The sequence below is a fragment of the Ascaphus truei genome, chromosome 5, assembly GCF_040206685.1.
Source record: "Ascaphus truei isolate aAscTru1 chromosome 5, aAscTru1.hap1, whole genome shotgun sequence".
NCBI classification, from domain to species: domain Eukaryota; kingdom Metazoa; phylum Chordata; class Amphibia; order Anura; family Ascaphidae; genus Ascaphus; species Ascaphus truei.
The window spans coordinates 260,336,726-260,357,730 of record NC_134487.1 but is presented as its reverse complement, the minus strand read 5'-3'; the positions used below and the strand labels follow the sequence as shown (position 1 = coordinate 260,357,730).

Sequence of the window (21,005 nt, the reverse complement as noted above, 5' to 3'; positions counted from 1 at the left end):
GATTTTTGGCGCGAAATCACTTCCGCGGTGACTGGTATATAAGGCGGATCAGTGGGGACATGGGTCACTCTTTGATAAAGCGCTGCTAAAGCGCGAAACGCGTTAGAGGACCCTTTTAATGTAGCTTTTGCTACCATGCATTTCCATTGAAGCATTTTTAGTTTTCACTGATCTGCCTCCAGCCCTATTTTTTGCAGTGCTCCACCATCTTTCTACGCATACTTTATCTACACAACGGAACGGATGCACGCTTTCATGGAGCAGAAGGGGTCAACTATGTGAGTTATTTACTCTTATTTTTGAATATTGTGACTGTGACTATAGGGTATTTGCAGGGCTCCAGCCTATGGTTCAGGATACCATCCCTTTATATAGTGATTGCACTGGGAGTCCCTTCATATAAGGGCTTCCATGTGATTTCATTTTGAGGGTGATACACATTTTCTGTCCATGTTGTGCTTTATATGGTGAGCTATATACCCTGTCACATATATATATTTTTGCATTGATCTACTATACCCCGGACTCCTAGGCTATATTGCCATCATTGTACAATCCTGGATTTAGAAGCACCATACAGAGATTCATTTCTCATCCTTTGCTGTTAGTACTGGACAGTACAGAAGGTAAAAGTGTTGTTTAGGAAACTGTACTGTACCTATAAAATTATTCCTTGTCATTACAGAGCGTACCCTATGGTAAGGGACATTAACAAGATCAAGAGAGTGGTCCAGGCCCAGGCATGGATCGACAGTGGAGAAACTTTCCAGGATTGCATCTTCACTGACGAGTCTACTGTATCGCTGGAGAGATTTGCCACCTTTGCATTCCACAAAAAAGGTCGCATATCTATGAAGCCGTGTCCATAACACCCAGTGAAGATGCATGTGTGGCGTGCCATCTCTAGGCGTGGACCAGAATGCATTGTCATCTTTGAAGGTAAAATAAGTTACACGCTTTTGCCTTATGAACTGTACTGTACTAGTGTGCTGTTTTTTGAGCACTTTTCTTTTCTTGTTATAGGAATCATGAATAAAGCATTTTTCCAAGAGCAAATTGTGCATGAGATTGTGGAATACATCACACGTGAGTTCCCAGATGGTCACCGTTTCTACCAGGACAACGATCTGAAGCACACCGCATCAACAGCGCATATTCTTGAGCGCGGTATCAACTGGGTGAAGATGCCAGCGGAGTAAGTGCGTTAACCGTGTCTCATTTTTTCCTACTGTTTTTACTGTGTATCTCTTTAACTAATTGTCTTTTTTTTCCCCCTCCAATGACAGATCGCCAGACTTCAATCCTATCGAAATGGTCTGGCATCAGCTGAAGGATCATATCCGAAAAGTCGTGAAACACTCCAAAAAGGATGAGTTTGCGCAAGGCATAATGAGTTTTTGGAACGATGTACTCACCGTGGAACGATGCAATAAATATATTGACGATATTGCGACGGTGTTGTACATTGTGATCGCGCGTAATGGGCAAGCATCAGGAATGTAGTATTGTATAGTACTGTACTGTAGTATGGTAAGTACAGGCACACCAAGCACAGTACTGTACACTACCGGCACATTTTATTTGAGTGCGGCTAGCTCCGCAAGCCTGGGGATGCCCCGGCATGCTAGCCGCACTCCCTCGGCGTGCCGCGCATCATCGACGCGCGGTCACGCGTCATCGGGTGCCTGCGCCCCCTGCACGCGCGTCCAGGGCTCCCCGAGGGAGCCCTGGTGTCCCGCGATGTGGGGGACGGCGGCAGGGGGTTCCGGGGGACCCGGCGGACCCAGCAGCGGGAGAGAGAAAGCCCCGATCGGAGGGCGCTCCTCCGTGTCTTCGGCGCGCGCCCGGCACCCTCTGGCGCGCGCCAGGTTACTGCTGCGGCCAAGACCGGGCAAATGCTCAAATAAACTCGGCCGCAGCAGTATGATACAGGTAAGTATGGCACAGATTTTTTTCTTTCCTGAGAGAGCAGCACAAGTCATCTGGTTGCAAAGTATTTAACAGTAGTTCCAGTATACAGTAGTTCCAGTATAGACTAGTTTGACAGTACTAACTGCATACTGTAGTCCAATATGGAGTAGCTATACTGTACACAATGCCATAATATGCACCTAACTGCACTAATTTTTTCTTTTCTTGTCTTTTCAGAGAAAAAAAGGATGGAAAGGGGGAGGGGGTATCATGTGTACATTGTGTGAACTGTGTGTACAGTAAAGTGTATCTAAAGTGCATTCATGATTGACACAAAACCTCCCCTCTCTCAATGAACTACACAGCATGAAGAAGAAGATAAAGACAGAAAATGTTATATTATTAGCCATGCTCCTAAGCAGAAATGCTTTTAAGTAGAAATCTTTAAAGTAGTGAGGAAGTTTAAAAAAGGAAGTTCAAAAGAAGTGGAAAAAGTGGACAAAATCTACTGCTTCTGATTCCTGCATTTGATCTACGTTGGAAATGAGGATATCATCTATCCCAGACTGCACATCTCAACACTTAACTATTGCTGTGATGCCGCCTTTACTTTTTATATGTGCTGTAACCTCACTTATTTTCAAATTATGCACTTCCTTCCACCAGTCTTCTTATGTCTCTAACTCTATTCATATATCTCCATCTCTCCTTTCTTCCCCACTTCTCAGTTTACATGAACTCCTTTCTTACCTGTGCCCTATGTCACCACACAGCTATACACCCTGCACCAAAACACACCCCTACAAATCATCCTCACACATTCTCTTTCTTTCCATGCTTCTCCTCCTTGCTTCTGGGGATATCTCTCCCAAGGATGTTTTCTTTCTACCCCCTTTGTTTCTAAAGCCCTCTCCCACCTTAAACCTTTTTCACTGACTGCCCCACACCTCTGGAATGCCCTTCCCCTCAGTACCCGACTAGCACCCTCTCTATCCACCTTTAAGACCCAATTTAAGACACACTTGCTTAAAGAAGCATATGAATAGCACTGTGGATATTCTGAACACATGATACATAAAGCTTGGCCCCCTGCAGACGCACTTACCAGAACTTCCTCCTGCTGTCTCTGTAAGTTCTCCCTACCTACCAATTAGACAGTAAGCTCCTCGGGGCAGGGACTCCTCTTCCTTAATGTCTAAAGCACTTATTCCCATGATCTGTTATTTATATTATCTGTTATTTATTTGATTACCACGTGTATTACTGCTGTGAAGCGTTATGTACATTAATGGCGCTATGTAAATAAAGACATACAATACAATACAATCTTGGTCCCTGCTTTATTTCTACATGCTCTCGTCCTCGCCTCCCACATGCAACTTCTACTCCTTCTGGTGTTAAACCCTCCAACCTCATACCCATCCCCTGCCACCCTCCCTCCTCTCTCCCTTTCTCCTGTGCCCTTTGGAATGCTCGCTCCCTCTCTAACAAGTTCTTCTCTGTGCATGACTTCTTTCTCTCTCACTCCCTGCTTCTCTTTGCATAACTGAGACCTGGCTCACTCAGTCTGACTCTGCTCTGGAAGCTGCCCTCTCCTACGGTGGTCTTTCCTTCTCCCACATTCTGCGCCCTGATGGCAGGGGTGGAGGCGTGTGGCTCCTGCTCTCCTCTCTCTGCCATTACCGAACCCTTCCTAGTCCCCCCCTCTCTTGCTTTTCCCTCCTCTGAGGTTCTCACTGTCCAGATCTTCTCTCCTCTCCCTGTCCATGTGGCGGTCATCTATCGCCCACCTACCTCTACTCATCCCACTTCTGCCTTTCTCTCTCACTTTGAATCCTGGCTCTCTTTCTTTCTCTCCTCAGACTCCCCTGTTCTTCTCCTTGGGGACTTCAATTGCCACATTGATGACCCCTCTCTCCCTTGGGCTTCCCACTTTCTTTCTCTAACCTCTTCTTTTGGCCTTCAACAGTGGACTGCAGCCAGCACCCACAAGGATGGCCACTACTTAGACCTGGTTTTCACTAAAAACTTCTCTCTCTCTGATTTCTCCATTTCCCATTTTCCTCTCTCTGACCATCACCTCATCTCATTCTCTTTATCTCGCTTCTCCCCTTCTCCACCTCCATCTACCCCCCGGTTCTGCAGAAACCTGCGCTCTATTCACTTACCTGACTTTGAGTCCACTTTATGCTCCTCCCTCTCCTCTCTCAGCTCTGCTACAGACCCTGACAACCTGGTCAGGAACTACAACTCTGCCTTGTCCTCCTCTCTTGATCTACATGCCCCGCTTTCTCTCTGCCGCACTCGCCCTTCCAGCACTAGACCCTGGCTAAATTCCCACACGCGCATGCTGCGTTCCTCCACTCGTACCTCTGAACGCCTCTGGAGGAAATCTAATACTCTCGCAGACTTCCTTCACTACAAATTTATGCTATCCTGTTTCAACTCTGCCCTCTCGCAAGCTAAACAAGCATACTTTTATTCACTAATCAACATGCACAAGTCTAACCCACGCCGACTGTTCTCCTTCTTTTATACTCTACTCAAACCACCCTCAGCTGCCTATCCTTCCTCCATCTCCGCTCAGGACTTTGCTGACTATTTTAAGGAAAAGGTGGAATACATATGTCAGAACATCCCCTCTGTTTCTTCCTCCCATCCTACACCTCTTCCTAACTCTCCACCTGCCTTCGTGACTTTTTTTCCACTGTCTCAGAGGAGGATGTGTCGCTGTTGATCGCCTCTTCTCCCTCTACCACTTGCCCTCTTGACTCCATTCCCTCCCATCTCCTAAAACCTCTTGCTCCTACTATAATCCCTACACTCACACACATTTTTAACTCCTCCCTCTGCTCTGGAACCTTTCCATCCTCCTTCAAACATGCAACAGTCATACCATTACTCAAGAACAGCAAGCTTGACCCTACCTGTCTTTCTAACTATCGACCTGTCTCCCTCCTGCCTTTTGCCTCTGAACTCGTTGAACGTCTTGTATTCTCTCGCTTGCTCCATTTTCTCAACACCTATTCTCTCCTAGACCCTCTACAATCTGGCTTCCGAACTGCTCACTCCACGGAAACAGCCCTCACTAAAATAACTGACAACCTCCATGCTGACAAAGACAGAGGTCATTACACTCTGCTCATATTACTCGACCTCTCTGCAGCATTTGACACCGTGGACCACCCTCTTCTCCTTCACATTCTCCATACTCTTGGTATTCTGAAAAAAGCTCTATCCTGGATCTCATCCTACCTCTCCCATCGTACTTTCAGTGTCTCTTCTGCTTACACCTCCTCCTCCTCTTTTGATCTCTCTGTGGGGGTACCCCAGGGCTCTGTCCTGGGACCTCTACTCTTTTCTCTGTACACACTCTCTCTAGGTGACCTAATAACATCTTTTGGGTTTAATTATCACCTCTATGCTGACGACACACAAATATACTTTTCATCACCCGACCTTACACCTGCTGTACAGACCAAAGTTTCTGAATGTCTCTCTGCTATATCATCCTGGATGGCCATCCGTCGCTTTAAACTCAACATGGATAAAACCGAGCTCCTCATACTTCCTCCCAAACCTGGCCCTACTACCTCCTTGCATATTAGTGTTGGAACTACGATCATTCACCCAGTAGTCCAAGCACACTGCCTAGGGGTCACACTCAACTCCTCTCTCACATTCGTCCCTCACATTCAAAACATTTCTAAAACCTGTCGCTTTTTCCGCTGCAATATAACAAAGATACGCCTTTTCCTCTGTTGCTCAACTGCTAAAACTCTGACTCAGGCCCTCATTCGCTCCCGTCTTTATTACTGTAACCTCCTGCTGTCCGGCCTTCCTGCCTCTCACCTGTCTCCTCTACAATCTATCCTAAACGCTGCTGCCAGAGTCACGCTACTCTTTCCTAGATCTGTCTCAGCATCTCCCCTCATGAAATCCCTCTCCTGGCTTCCGATCAAATCCCACATCTCACACTCCATTCTTCTCCTCACTTTTAAAGCTTTACACTCCTTACATCTCAGCCCTAATTTCTCGTTATGCACCATCCAGACTCTTGCATTCTTCTCAAGGATGTCTTCTTTCTACCCCCTTGGTTTCTAAAGCCCTCTCCTGCCTTTAACCTTTTTCACTGACTGTCCCACACCTCTGGAATGCCCTTCCCCTCAGTACCCGACTAGCACCCTCTCTATCCACCTTTAAGACCCACCTTAAGACACACTTGCTTAAAGAAGCATACGAATAGCACTGTGAACATTCTGAACACATGATACATAAAGCTTGGCCCCCTGCAGACGCACTTACCAGAACTCCCTCCTACTGTCTCTGTACGTTCTCCCTACCTACCAATTACACTGTAAGCTCCTCGGGGCAGGGACTCCTCTTCATTAATGTTACTTTTCTGTCTAAAGCAGTTATTCCCATGATCTGTTATTTATATTATCTGTTATTTATTTGATTACCACAGGTATTACTACTGTGAAGCGCTATGTACATTTATGGCGCGATATAAATAAAGACATACAATACAATATTATTATATATATTATTACATATTATATATTATTAATTAATATTATTATCAATGTTCATTATTCATGATTATCCAACGTCCCTCAATTTTCAACAGACAGAAGAACTGAATAAAGACTGCATTTTGTATTATTCATGATTATTTGTATATTTGTATTTTTTGTTCCTGATAAAATAAAATAAATATTTCTTTACATTCATGATAATCATAATCATTGACAACCCCCCCCTACACCAAAGAAAAAGAAAGAATGACAAAAAGTGGTAATTTACTACATCAAAAACATGAATCAGATTATGTTTTTTTTAACTCTCAATTTCACAGTGCTGTGCAAATCATATTTACATATCAAATTTGAGAAGGGATTATCACAAGTGTTACCGTAAACAAAGCCTCAAAGGGTTGGGGGGTGGATGGGTGAGTCATGCGCAGTAATCATAAGTTAGCTCCCTTCCCAAAGAGGATTACAGAGAGGTGACTCAAAGCCAACAATAGAAAAATTAGGCACGCAGGTGCAGAGAGGTGATGCTCGGCTAGGTACGATTAAAATCACAATGACAAGCTTTAGAAACGGAATGGTTCTGGAGAGGTGTCGATAAGAGGTTCAAATCATTGAGCGAGCCTTGTGTGTGTGTGTGCGTGGGGGAGGGGGGTACAGGGTACAGCTGCATGAAGGATTAGCTGTACTGTAGTTCATAGACATTACATATTTTCAACAGGCAGTTCATCATAATAATTTGATCCCACACCCCCAAATACATAAAAACCACACAAATCAACCATGTGCAGTCAAACGCACAGTGTCGCAGTCAAAAGCTACAGCACAGATTGAATATCGTAATATCAAGATGGTTTAGGCAGGCTTGTGAAGAAAATAAAAATAAAAAATGACGAGAAAAAAAAATTATATATTTTTTTTTGGTCACTCACTCTTGAACTTCGCAAGCAAGCAGTGGTGAAGTTATAGACGCATGCGCAGAAATCATCAGCTAGCAAGCAGGAATGTGATTGAAACCAGAAAGACACACATTCAAAGGAATGGTGTGGGAGAGGTGTACTGTACTGTAGATAAGATAAGAAGTTGAAATACTGCAGTGCAGTACAGTAGAGGCAACTCTTATTCGAACAAAAACCAGTGGCAATTCCCCAAAAAACCCAGGAAACACCCTGGTACATTCTGAATACATGCCTTAAACTTTCCTTAAACTAGCCCCAGCATTTCTGCATTGATTAATGGCCTATCAGATTAATAGCGGGTGTCCCTGGCAGTCCCATTCAAACTGAATTGGACTGCCAGGGATCCCTGCTGTGTTAATCCTATGGGTCGTTAGTCAATGCAGAAATGCCTTAAACGTGCCTCAAACTAGCCCAGAACATACCCAGCACATACCCAGCACATACCCAGAATGTAACCCGGCTAGTTTACGGCAAATGTTAGAATAAACGTTGCCTCTACTGTAAATTAGCCTTTGTGTGTGCGGGGGCGAGCGAGGGGAGAGCGCTGTATATGCCGAAATGTGATACTGTTACAGTACACGCCTATGCGTTTCAACAATGTTCAAATGAGACATACAGCACTGCACATGCATGTATAAATATGCAAATTTACAATTACTGCACGCGCACACGCAGACTGTGTACTGACGTACTGTAGGTTGAACTGCTAAATTATTAAACGTTGAAGACAACAGCTCGCGAACGCCCCCTGAGTTTTTAGACGGTATTGCAGTATTACAGACAGTGCTAATAAAATGCTAATATTACGAGCGCTAAAATACCGGAACATTTTCCGGAAAAAAAAAATACTGCATCTGCCCGCTGTTATCAGAGTTGCGCCGATACGGCCGCATTAGGATAAAGGCGGCCGCAGTTGTATGCAGTCAGCCTGGGCATTTACATTGGTGCCAGGATGTCGGCATAGACATCTGAGTTCAAAGGAGAACCAGGATTTCCAGAGGCTTTGGGCCATTTGGCTTAGCAGGGAGGGGCAGAGGAACAGGCCCAGAAGCCATCTTTGTTCTCTGATACACTGTGGAGCCTGCCTAGTAGGTGGCCATGAGTGGGCTGGGGGGGAAGATGCGGTTTGGCACGCCCCTTCGTCTGACATCAGCAGCCAGATGAGCCCTCTCTGATTGGCTGGTGGGAAAAGTTCCCACGCTCTGAGTGGTTGGGAGTCTCTGTTCATGTTAGACATATGACACAGAAGTCTATCATACCCCATCCTTTCCCTGCTCCTTCCTTTATCCCCCTTCTTCTTTTCATTTTCCCTTTGTTCTTTTTCTTCTTCCCCCCCCTTTTTCTCCCTCCTTCTTTCCTTCCCTGTCACCTTTCTTCCTTCCCCTCCCTCTCCCCTCCCTCTCCCCTCCCTCTCCCCCCTTTTCCCCCCTCCTCCTCCCCCCTCCTCCCCCCTCCTCCCCCTCTCCTTATCCTTCCCCCCCACCCTCACCCCTCTTATTCCAACACATATCTGCCCCCTCCCTTCCTATTTGTTTATCAATTATACATGACAATGAGTCCAGTATAGCATTTATTACTTTTTAGTACATAATTTCGATCTTTCTATATGTGAGTGACCAATTGATATTATAATTAATATCTACCCTTTGTATTATCTAATGAAGTTTGTACAGTATATAACATCAAGATACATACTTTATACGTTATATCTAAGGCATCGGTAATATTATATTGGTCAGAGAATGGTCTAAAGTTTTTATTACAGTCTTATTATGAAGGATGCTTATATTTATAGGTTTGTTATCATTTTTAATTAGTATATATGTCAATCCTGGTTTGTTGTGTGTAGTATGATTCTAAGTGTTAATCCTATTATATATATGTTTTGATTATATATATATATATATATTGCATTCCCAGTAAAATCAATCCCACACTGATGAGACCCATCAAGGTCGAAACAGCTGTCTGTGGGTGGTTTTCTGGGTATGCACCTTAACCCTGGCTGTGCTCAAAGCTGTGACCATGCAGCAAGCTTAAGCCTATAGGGAACCATGTTAAAAATGGTTATTGAGGCAAAAAGTGACACTGTGTGCTCATTTGCATGTAATTTCCCAGAATCCCTTGCTGCAGTGGAAGTGCTGTATGCTGGGTGATAATGGGGAAAGGCGGGATTGCAGACCTGCCTAAGACATGCAGATGAGCATACAGCTATATTTGCATATTTGCTTTCCTGTGGAGGGTTTTTGTCACTTTTGTTTACTCACCATAACTTAACTCAGTATTATGGTTTAGCCTATCCCATAGCCTCTCTTGCATTCCCAGTAAAATCAACCCCACACTGATGAGACCCATCAAGGTCAAAACAGCTGTCTGTGGGTGGTTTTCTGGGTATGCACCTTAACCCTGGCTGTGCTCAAAGCTGTGACCATGCAGCAAGCTTAAGCCTATAGGGAACCATGTTAAAAATGGTTATTGAGGCAAAAAGTGACACTGTGTGCTCATTTGCATGTCATTTCCCAGAATCCCTTGCTGCAGTGGAAGTGCTGTATGCTGGGTGATAATGGGGAAAGGCGGGGTTGCAGACCTGCCTAAGACATGCAGATGAGCATACAGCTATATTTGCATATATATATATATATATATATATATATATATATATATATATATATATATATATATATATATCAAAACAAAACAGAAATAATAAAGGAGCGCCTAATGCAACAACCTGCCTAACTGTGAATAAGTAGCCAACTGCGTTGATACAACCTATGGGGTGGCTAAAGTGGAATATTATAATTAAAAAACCCTATGTGATTCTAAGATAAAATGTGTAATAACTTTAATACAAAGTATACATGACAAAATTGTTAAAAAATGCTTCTGGAAAAAATAAAAATATATGTTGTAATACAAAAAATAACTAGAAAAATGAAAAATATAAAAAATATGAAAAAATGAAAATAAAAACTTTTTCCAAAAAACTATTAAAAACTTTTGAAAAACCTTAAAAGTCACAGAGTCCTGTTCCAACCGAATGCATCCAGGTATAGGCAGCCCGTTTATAAGGGATCACAACTCCCTAGGAATACCTATGAAAGAAAAAAGAAAAGAAAACAGGCGCACACCTAGTGCATTAAAGTTTAACAATAATTTTATGGAACATTTAAAATCAGACAAATGCCCACTCACAAGTATAGCGTTATTAGAAAGCAGTTATGAGATTGGCCCTCATAAGCCTGTGGTGCCGTTCGAGCCTGTAATGGTGTCCTCTCGTGCGCGGTCTCCTTCTACCGGAAGTGACGCTCACCCGGTCTGGTGTCCCGCACAAAACGGAAGTCCCTCCAGGAAACCGAGGCCTCTCCTGACTGCCTCTAGCTGCTGCACCACCAATCAAGCCAACCGATGTGTCCAATGATCTGTTTTGCTGAGCCTCCCACAAGCTGTGTTCCTCTCGGTCTGCTCTCAGTGGGACAAATGTCTGCTCTGCTCTAGCCACGCCCTACGCGTTTTTGTTATTGGTTATTGAGGCAAAAAGTGACACTGTGTGCTCATTTGCATGTAATTTCCCAGAATCCCTTGCTGCAGTGGAAGTGCTGTATGCTGGGTGATAATGGGGAAAGGCGGGGTTGCAGACCTGCCTAAGACATGCAGATGAGCATACAGCTATATTTGCATATTTGCTTTCCTGTGGAGGGTTTTTGTCACTTTTGTTTACTCACCATAACTTAACTCAGTATTATGGTTTAGCCTATCCCATAGCCTCTCTTGCATTCCCAGTAAAATCAACCCCACACTGATGAGACCCATCAAGGTCGAAACAGCTGTCTGTGGGTGGTTTTCTGGGTATGCACCTTAACCCTGGCTGTGCTCAAAGCTGTGACCATGCAGCAAGCTTAAGCCTATAGGGAACCATGTTAAAAATGGTTATTGAGGCAAAAAGTGACACTGTGTGCTCATTTGCATGTCATTTCCCAGAATCCCTTGCTGCAGTGGAAGTGCTGTATGCTGGGTGATAATGGGGAAAGGCGGGGTTGCAGACCTGCCTAAGACATGCAGATGAGCATACAGCTATATTTGCATATATATATATATATATATATATATATATATATATATATATATATATATATATATATATATATATATATATATATATATATATATATATATATATATATATATATATTACTTGGGGTTATCACTTTATATATGTTTTGTAATATTAGTCTTATATGTCCTTTGTCTATGGGGCATTAATTAAATGAGTCTTGTTAAATGTGTATTAACTTGTTTCACCAGTTCTCTACTTCATGGAGCATTGATTGGTCCCCTTGAAGTGTTGATCAGGTGTACATGTTTGTACTTAATGTTTTAATTAGTGGATACAGCTGTTAGTTGCCCTATATTAGTATCACTCTACACCCTGACAGATCACTCTTTGACAAAGTGCCCAGTGCGTGAAACGCGTCAGAGGATCTGTCAGGATTGTTTGTCTACATGTTTTTTAATCAATAAAACTTCAATAGTAGTGCTTGGTTCTACCTGATTCTTTGTAAAGTTGTGCTCCGGCTTACTCCATTTTTTCTATTTTAAATTAACAGCATCAAGTCAGAGGCAGTAGGACTCCATATAGGGGGCTTTCAGTGGGTGAGACCCTCCTTTATTCCCTCCAGACTCCAGGCTTGCCTGGGGAAGACATTGCCGGGACAGAGCTCGTAGGCATGATTTCCATTTGCCAGTTCATATGTCCCTCTTGCTGACATCCTCATCATCACAAGTAGTTTCTGAGCACCTAACATGCCCCTCTTCTGATTGGTGCAGCAGGACGAGCCTCTATTTTGTGATTGGCTGCTACCGTATGATCCGTGCTCTGATTGGTCACGCTCCTTGCTCCATGTTAAGGATTGCCAGAGAGGGTTATGTAAGGGGACGGCCCAATCAGAGTACTAGACAACCTCCAGGCTTTGTCCGGTGAAGCGCATGACTGGCTTTTCAAAAGTGCTCTGCTTGGAATAGCAGAGTGCTCGTTAGGCAAGTGCCGGAGAAGCCAGCCAGAGGAGGACAGGCGCTGGAGGTGTGAACAAGCTCCAGGATCGATCAGAGCTGTATCCAGCAGAGGTAACAAGGCAGTTATTGCGAGGATAGCCCCTTGTAGTTCCAGGACGTGGAGCGGACAGGGTAAGCCTACCAGAATCAGGCCCCTGCACCTAGTCAAGGCTAGTGACTCCCCCCAGGCCCCCAGTTTGTTGTATATCCCTTGAATTTATGTATTTTGTCATGTCTGCGGGCTTGCATGAATAAACCCTATTTATTAAATAACTTTGAACCGTCTAATACTAGTGATCCAGGTGGTTTCAGTTTAAAAGTACTGGTCCCCCATGACAGGATTTTTCTTGTGGCAGAAGTGGGATCACTAGGCTTAGGGCTGAGATTTCTTGTGGGAAATCATAGCTCTAAGATGGTCTTGGATTTTCGAGACCGCGGAACAAGTTGTTGCAGGCATACATTGCACATCTCGGGGGACTCTGCCATTCAGTGTCCCTATATCTAGATCGAGTGAATCTTATGATGGCTGATCCAGCCAGATGTTACTGGACTTAGGACAGATTTGTAGGGGTTGCCCAATGCAAGCACTATGGGCTGCCAACTTTGAGTGGCATGAAGCCGGCACAGCGAAGGCCACTGAAGCAGTAGTTATTGTGACCACTACCAGTGGAGCTAAGCCCTCGGAGACTGAACCCCTCAAGACTGTCTCAGAGGAGGACCTCAACCATCCCGTGTTTGCCCCAGTAGCTGTACCTACAGTACTACAGCAGTTGATCGTGCGGCTCTGTTCACCTTGTTGGGCCCTGACTCAACGGCGGGCTTGCACGAATATCAGGTTTACCATATTTATATTTGATAATTACTGTATATTCTATACTTCACATTTTCATTATTTGTATTTTAATACATTTAATTTTATGTATATGTATTCAAGATTTCCTATGCTTTGTCCTCAGGAACCTCGGTATACCAATACCTGCTAATTAACATTTATATTGTCCAATATATAGATTTATGCGCCAGAGTTTTTCCCATTACTCTCTTTCTAGGTGGTTAGAGACCCCTTCTACCCTGGCTGCAGAACATCACCAGTGAGTCACGTACTACACAAGGTTGGTTGTCACACTTTTTTATTTAAATTGCACTCAATTTATTGAATCATACATTTGAGATATTGCACATTAGCGCTTTTAAGTTTTTTCTATATTGTTTATATTTCTGTCTACAGATAGTTTTTAGTTCTTGTTACTCAGTTTCAGTCTTAGAACACGTTTCTATGCTGCATGTTGCTGCAGCTGATTAAAGTGATATGAGTCATTGCCTGCTTCTTGACCAACCAAAGTCTCCCCACAGTACCCAACAGATGTATTGATGTACAGAGCAATAACTTTTACACACAATTGTGGTGCTTGTTACTATACAGTATAGTTATGTAGCATTATTGTGTTAAATTAAAAATTAAAAGATACCTACTGTTTAGTAAAAGTATTCACCTTTTCTCCACAATTATATCTCTACTAATGTGTCTACCATAATGTAATTTACCTGTGTTTTGTTGTTGCAATAGCATTCATGATAGGATTTAAGTTTCTAATAGGGTTTATAACACTACAGTTATGGATTATGCTTTTTCTATTAGGTTTCTTTTAGAGTACTTGAAAGTGTTAGTTGCAGTATTGGTCTTAAAGAAATGTAGATTTGACGTACAGTAGGTTCTAATACTTTTTAAGAACCTAGTATCAGGTTTATTTATACTGTACTGCAGTGGTTTCCAACCTTTTTTTTGGTTAAGGAACCCCATGTGAAATTCTGAGGAACCCCACCGCTCTCTAATAGCTCTTCTGAGATCAGATACATTGTAAATTCTACTGTATTTGGTTCAATTCTAAAATTACCTTAAAATTATAGGAAACCCTTTAGGGATGCTCGGGGAACCCTAGGGTTCATAGGAACCCTGGTTGAAAAACACTGCTGTACTGTATATGAAATTGTAGTGTACTGAGCTTTCAAACCCTCATAGATTTCTTTGCCAAATGTACTGTGGTTTTTGTGTTTTCATTTTAATGACATTTTCAACAATTCACTATTTTCTAAATAGCTTTTTTGTAATGTAAATTATTTGCACCATTAATTATTAGTCAAACTATTAAATACATGGGCAATAATAATTTACTACAGATGGATTTTTGTGCCACCTGTGTTTTTACTCATAATGTGTATACAATAAACATGTGAGCTTTAAAGAAGTTGTGGATTATTCATGCACTTTCGTGTTTATTTGTTTTACATCTCTAAGAAGTAATTATGTTATTTACTCCTACTTTGACTACATAGTTTTTTTTGTTATTTTTTAATCTGTTCTGTTGATTTACTTTTTCTTTGAGATTTCTTAAATTATTATTTAACTAGACAATCAAATGTTCTTTGGTTGATCATGTAATTATGCTTTAAAGTCTGTCACTGTGAATGCATTAATACATTTATTGATGTCTCAGGCTATATTAATGTCTGTTCTGTAATGTCATAATACAGTGAACAATGCACTATTGGTACCAATCACCGTTTTCTGTGTGCTATTTTCTGCATTATCTTGCATCATTAATTGACTCAAATGAGTCTCTCTGAGAGCAACCTTTAAGTCTTTGCCTGATCTTCCTAAAGGCTCAGTCTAATAACCCTGCTACTGAACTATCCAAGACTTAATGATTCAGTGCTCATTTATCAAGCAATACACGTCATGACATATAGATATAACAATTGACATGAAGATCTAATTGATACCGGTTTAAATCATTTTAAACCACTTTAGTTATGTCAATGACTGCAGTTAAATATGTTTTAAAATGACTGTGATAGAAAATAGTAAATGAAACCTCTATTTCATGTTGGATTACATAATGGAAATACACAACCCCCAAATGCAATGGATAGGCCTGGTTGTCATGCTACAGCTAAATCTGTTGTAAAAGATCAGAAATGAAAACTACTTATTTTTTAACTTATAATGATGGGAAAACCGCATAATAATAATATTTTTCCATGAAATAAAAATAATAAGAACAATGGCGATTTCTCTATCAGCAAGATGCCATGGCTTTTCCAAATTTCCTAATGTGTTCCTGCTAATTCTCTGCCAAAACTAGCTGTGGGTTTCTTCCTTTCAATCTCCCATAATGCCTTATTCGATTATTGTCAGTGCTCTCCCACTGTGCACTGTCCCTTCAAACTCTAATTCCCTGAGCTGAACAAGTCAGATGGGTCTTAACCATGATATAGAAATCAAAGAGCAAAAAGGGGAGAAGAACTCCATCTGCACGACGGCAGTCTTACATCGAAATCCAGCCGGATTACTGAAAAAACGATGGCATGTGAAATTTACCACAGTTGACTGGTCAAAGAGATTCAGACTCTCTATCAGTGCTGAGGCATGGCTTCTCTGATCTTGTGGATATACATCTCTTTATGGTGAGTCGACACTTGAAAAAATGTAATATCCAATCTTTTATTGTAAACAAAAGATGTTTTTAAAATACATATACAGCGTCATTGAAGATTCCTTAGGATATAACGTTTTTACTGAAGTTATAGGACATACTTACAATAACCTCATTTTTTATGTGTTTACAGTGCAAACAAAGCTTTGGGAAACTGTATGGCAGAAGAAAATAATTACTCTAAAAATATTACACTTATTTTAGACAGACTACTGTATGGTTACGACAATAGACTCCGACCTGGATTTGGAGGTAAAATATTTAACACGTAACAGTGTACTTTTCCAGCAATTTATTGTCTAATCTGATTTCGCTAAATTAAAAATGCAATATATCATCAATGTAGAAATAAACAAACATTTTAAAAAGAGGTGTATTTAACAATACTTTTTTTCTATTTACATTTGTGCTATATGTTAGAAAGCAAGTTACTTTGTGCACATGATGCATGTTTTTTTTTATTATACAATTACATGAATTTATGTTTTCATGTTCAGTTTCATGTAATATTTCTGCACTGAATAACAGTTTGTGGTCATATATATAAATATTTGCATTTGTAATTTGGCTTTTCCAAATGTCTGACAGGTCCTGTAACTGAAGTCAAAACAGATATATATGTAACCAGCTTTGGTCCAGTGTCAGATGTTGATATGGTAAGGACTCATTTTAACCTCCTATTTATATCTGAGACAATATATATATGACCTATAATAGAAAAAGGCAATTTTAGCATATAACTTACATATTACTAACCTTTGTTGCTGTATACAGGATTCATTACGCTGGTACAGTATCTAAGCATACTGATTAGAACAGATTACTTAGTCTGATCTGCTTGTCATTTTATATTACAGAATGCACCGCCCTATTTCTTATCATTTCTTCCTTTCAGCTATACCTAATAATCTATATACATTATTTATCAACAAAATCTATTTAAAATACAGTTATGGTTTCAGAAGTAGAGAATGGAAACTGAAGAAGAAAATAATTATATTCAAAGGTTCACTTTTAGGGCCCCATACTATCAATAACTCATCTAAAATGCAGTTATTTGTAAAGAAATATTTCATAATATTAAAAGATGGGGCAAGGTTACTGTATTTTTATGACTTCCAATTCTACTCTACAATACTATTCACTTCAATTCTGCTACCCTTTATTTAATTAGCTTAGAAATAGGTAGTTCCTCTCTTTGATGCAGTAAGTCCTTTATATTAAAACCGAGACAAATATGTTTACTACATCGTAAAGTTAAATCAACTCATTTTGTTAAAAGCTCCTTAACAGTGAAAACATGTCAGTATTTCACATTATAAAGTGTTTGGTTTCTTTCTCATGTAATGATTTTAATTTTAGTAAAAACCCATTCTCCGCTCTTTTTAATTTGTTAACATACAATAAAGAAAAGAAAGAAATATATAGCACTATCAAAAAATTATCGTCATCCTATTTATGCCATGTCATTCCGCTCCAGGTGTGTAAAACTCCTATTTTCCTGGATTGCAGAGTGGACAGGTTTTAGCATAGTCCGTGACAGATCTAATTTCAAACTGTGACAATTACATTAGTTTGGAATTGGATACAACATGCATATAGTTGAATCCATGGAATTTCTAGATTTCACTGATCAGGAGGACTGGGCTGTCTTTTTATGGAAATATTAAGGAATATATCATTTGATAAGTTTAGACAGTGCATAATGTACTTAATTCAGATTCTAATTGGTGTATACAGTATTTTCAAGAGGTCATTGAAATGACCACCTGCTTCCAGATTATTAGATGTCTTTGTTTCTTGAAAAAAATTGCACTGCACGTTTCAATGAAGGGGAATTTCAAAACCATGACTGGAAATGTCTACGAGTGGAAGTTATTAAATATATGTAAGTAAAAAGCAGCCACATTATAAGTACAAATTAAGTGGTTTGTATTGCTATGAATTTACAAAATACACAAATGGGGAGCATTTAATCAAGTCCTAATTTGTTTGCTAAGATCACTGTTTGTTGCGGGTAGTCTTTCACTGGTGTTGTTTTGTTTTTTGATTTAAAACATTATTTTTTTCAAAAATCAAACCGTGGCACAAAAGTTTTACCACTTTTTAAAAAACAAACAAATCAGAGGATGAGTATTTCTTGGGTTTTGGCTCGTACTTTGCTCAGATATGAAAATTAATGAGAGAGGAAAGAGAAATAGAGGTTTTGGCTCGTATTTCTCTAAGATATAAAAATAACTTTGACTTTTTTGGGGGCAACTTTTAGAAAAGTTTGAATGTTTGAAGTTCGTTAAAAGGGGTCATTGTCTCCATAGTCCATTGTCAGGGAAAAGTTTGCACATCTCTACTAGAGATTGATGTTCTGATATTAGTACTAAATGTATTTAGCAAAAAGTGGGAGGAAATATTGCTCAAACCAAAGGGACAGTGTTATAGATGACGCCTTCCAGGATTCGAAAACAAAAAACACACCAAAATGACTGAATTGTTTATGCAAGCAAATCAGAGAAAAATCCTATATTGCCCACACCACCAAATAAGTATATATGTAGTAAAATAAAATTTAACTTTTACTCCTACTGCTGCGGCCAGCTTCATTCTAACAGATACCCGTAATTTTTCGGGGCTTTTTTCGGCTGGCGCCGAACTTTGCCGCGCGCCAGCCACATCTTGCGGCTGTGCGCGGCCCATTTCCCCATTCAGCGCTAAAGCCTATTGGATAACAAGTGCAAAGAGTGTAGGTACTAGTAAATGTATATATACACTTAAATCCTGGTTAGAAAAGTGTATGTATTGGAGTGTATTGTAGCACTCCTGGAGTTAATATACATTGATCATAATCACATGTATAGTCAAACAGATAGTTAGACATTGTAGCTCTTGTGCAGTGAACATGATATGGATACAGCTACTGCCCACGGTTAGGTACATGGAAGGAACACTGTACTTGTATTTGGCCGTGTAACAGTGGTACACACTCACTTCCAAGACATACATAGCTGTAACTTTGTATCACTTTAGATCTGCATTTGAGTATAGACGTCTATGAAGTACTACTATGTCTATTTTTTAAAGTTTAAACGGGGTATAAATGAGACTGGGTTATACAAGTTGGTATACTGATTCGTTGATCTACCACAGTATTCACTGGGACATTGGAGACACCGCGCCAGACATCACTAGTCTGTCACTCTGTCCAGTCACATATTTTATTGTAAACTATTTGTGCAGCAATACAGAACTTATATTTGATTTATCAGCTATATGGGGTAACTATGAAACACTCTGTCAGACATACCAAGTCTGGTATGGTTTAACTGCATGTTATCTTTGGCGTAAGACATTGTCAGCAGTGACATTCTGCCATACAACAACTGTATGACAATTTGTCCAGACTCGCAGCCTAACTACATCCACTCACTATGTCTTGGAATTGAGTGTGTACCACTGTTACACGGCCAAATACAAGTACAGTGTTCCTTCCATGTACCTAATTGTGGGCAGTAGCTGTATCCATATCATGTTCACTGCACAGGAGCTACAATGTCTAACTATCTGTTTGGTGATACATGTGGTTATGATCAATGTATAGGCCTACAATACGCTCCAATACATACACTTATCTAACCAGGATTTAAGTGTATATATACATTTACTAGTACCTACACTCTTTGCACTGGTTATCCAATAGGGGGCGTAAGAGTATTTCAGTGTTACAGATTGACACTCACCATTATATTTGGTTAAGGCTCTGTATCCCCACAGTGTAGTACTTATTTGTATTCTTCGTATCGCAATACCCTTACCATATCCTGTTAGGTTACTTCGCTACCACTTAGAGTTTATATATCACTCCAACAGAAGATCTCCTGCATTTATATGTAAGGGTTCTTCAGTTCACCAATATGTTTCAGTGGGACACTATACCCCAGCTCATACCTACCCAATTTTAAAATTTGCACGTTAGATTTAGGTTAGCCTCAGTTGAGGCATAGGTTCACTTACCTGCATTATTTTAATATTGAGTTATCTCCTATGTAACAGGGGAGTTATCCCTGTTCAGGTAATGTACCTCTAATCCAGCAGTGTGGTCGTTAACTGCTGGTAGTCAATTAACAAACACCACCTGCCTGATTAGATGGCTTAGAAAATTCTGTCTTTTGAGACAGGAAGTGAGACTCCTTAGCTCACACCTGAGCTGAACTTGGAGACAAACAGTCTTGAGCCCTGCCAGAAGAAACAGCAGAGCTGATTTCAAGACACAGGGGAAACTTCTAAACCTGAATGCTGACACACCCTGAGGAAAAGGGAGCTGGAGCTGAACCAGGGACAGAGAAGATTTTCCCTCCAAACCACTACAAACAGAGAAAACTTTCATATACAAGACTTTTTATATCTGTTCATCTCATGCTATATGTTTGGGGCTGGGAGACATGCTTATCTAAGGGAGTTGTGAACTGCATAGTATTTCACTAGAAATACTCCCAAGTGAGTAGAAGCTTTGTTTACCCCTTGTTTGGATGGTTTCCTGATGTTAAGGAAACAGGCGCAATAAAAGGCTTATTTAATTTCACTATAATCAGTCTCCCTTGCATACCTCTGTGAGCGTCCGCCTACATCTTAATAAAGATATTTTTAATTTATTAATCATTACATATATCACTTTATTCCGGTGTTTTCAGTGGATTGGCCTTTCCAGAGTGCTCTCGTTATAGGGGTTTCTTTTTATATTGTTGTATATTCTATTTTGCCTCTGAATGCAGCACCTTGAGCCAGGCTAGAGCGAGGGTTAACCTTTCCTCTTCCCCTCCCCCCCCCCCCTTCCCTCAAGTCACTATTTTAATGTAATTTAGAGAGTATTTGAAGGCAAGACAGGAAAAAGGTACATTGTTTCTGGACTCAAGGGCTAGCCAATCTAGTTCCTGGAACATTTTGTACTGGTGAGTGTTTTAGCTACATTGTAGAACAAAGCGGTATATTGAGTTGTAGAGGGTATCGAGTTTGTCAAGGTGTGTTACGAGTGCTGGACCATATACTATGTTCCCATAGTCAATAAT

At 40.7% G+C, this 21,005-nt stretch overlaps 1 protein-coding gene and 1 long non-coding RNA gene across 6 annotated transcripts in view; one reads left to right on the top strand and one right to left on the bottom strand.

Annotated features, from left to right (window-relative positions):
- Nucleotides 1–16,760, bottom strand: part of LOC142495869 (uncharacterized) — a 127,695-nt gene extending 110,935 nt beyond the window's left edge. Inside the window, exon 1 of the long non-coding RNA XR_012801842.1 lies at nucleotides 16,705–16,760. This is a non-coding gene — a long non-coding RNA (uncharacterized LOC142495869). The remainder of the gene's footprint in view (nucleotides 1–16,704) is intronic.
- GABRA6 (gamma-aminobutyric acid type A receptor subunit alpha6) overlaps nucleotides 15,623–21,005 on the top strand; it is a 180,611-nt gene continuing 175,228 nt past the window's right edge. For 3 of the 5 annotated variants that reach the window (XM_075601929.1, XM_075601928.1, XM_075601927.1), the window contains exons 1-3: nucleotides 15,623–15,919; nucleotides 16,082–16,200; nucleotides 16,537–16,604. In XM_075601929.1, the coding sequence (XP_075458044.1) occupies nucleotides 15,882–15,919; nucleotides 16,082–16,200; nucleotides 16,537–16,604 (225 nt within the window). In that variant the 5' untranslated portion in view covers nucleotides 15,623–15,881. Of the gene's footprint in view, nucleotides 15,920–16,081; nucleotides 16,201–16,536; nucleotides 16,605–21,005 lie in introns of those variants that run through there. The other 2 variants (XM_075601930.1, XM_075601931.1) reach the window with 2 other exon arrangements.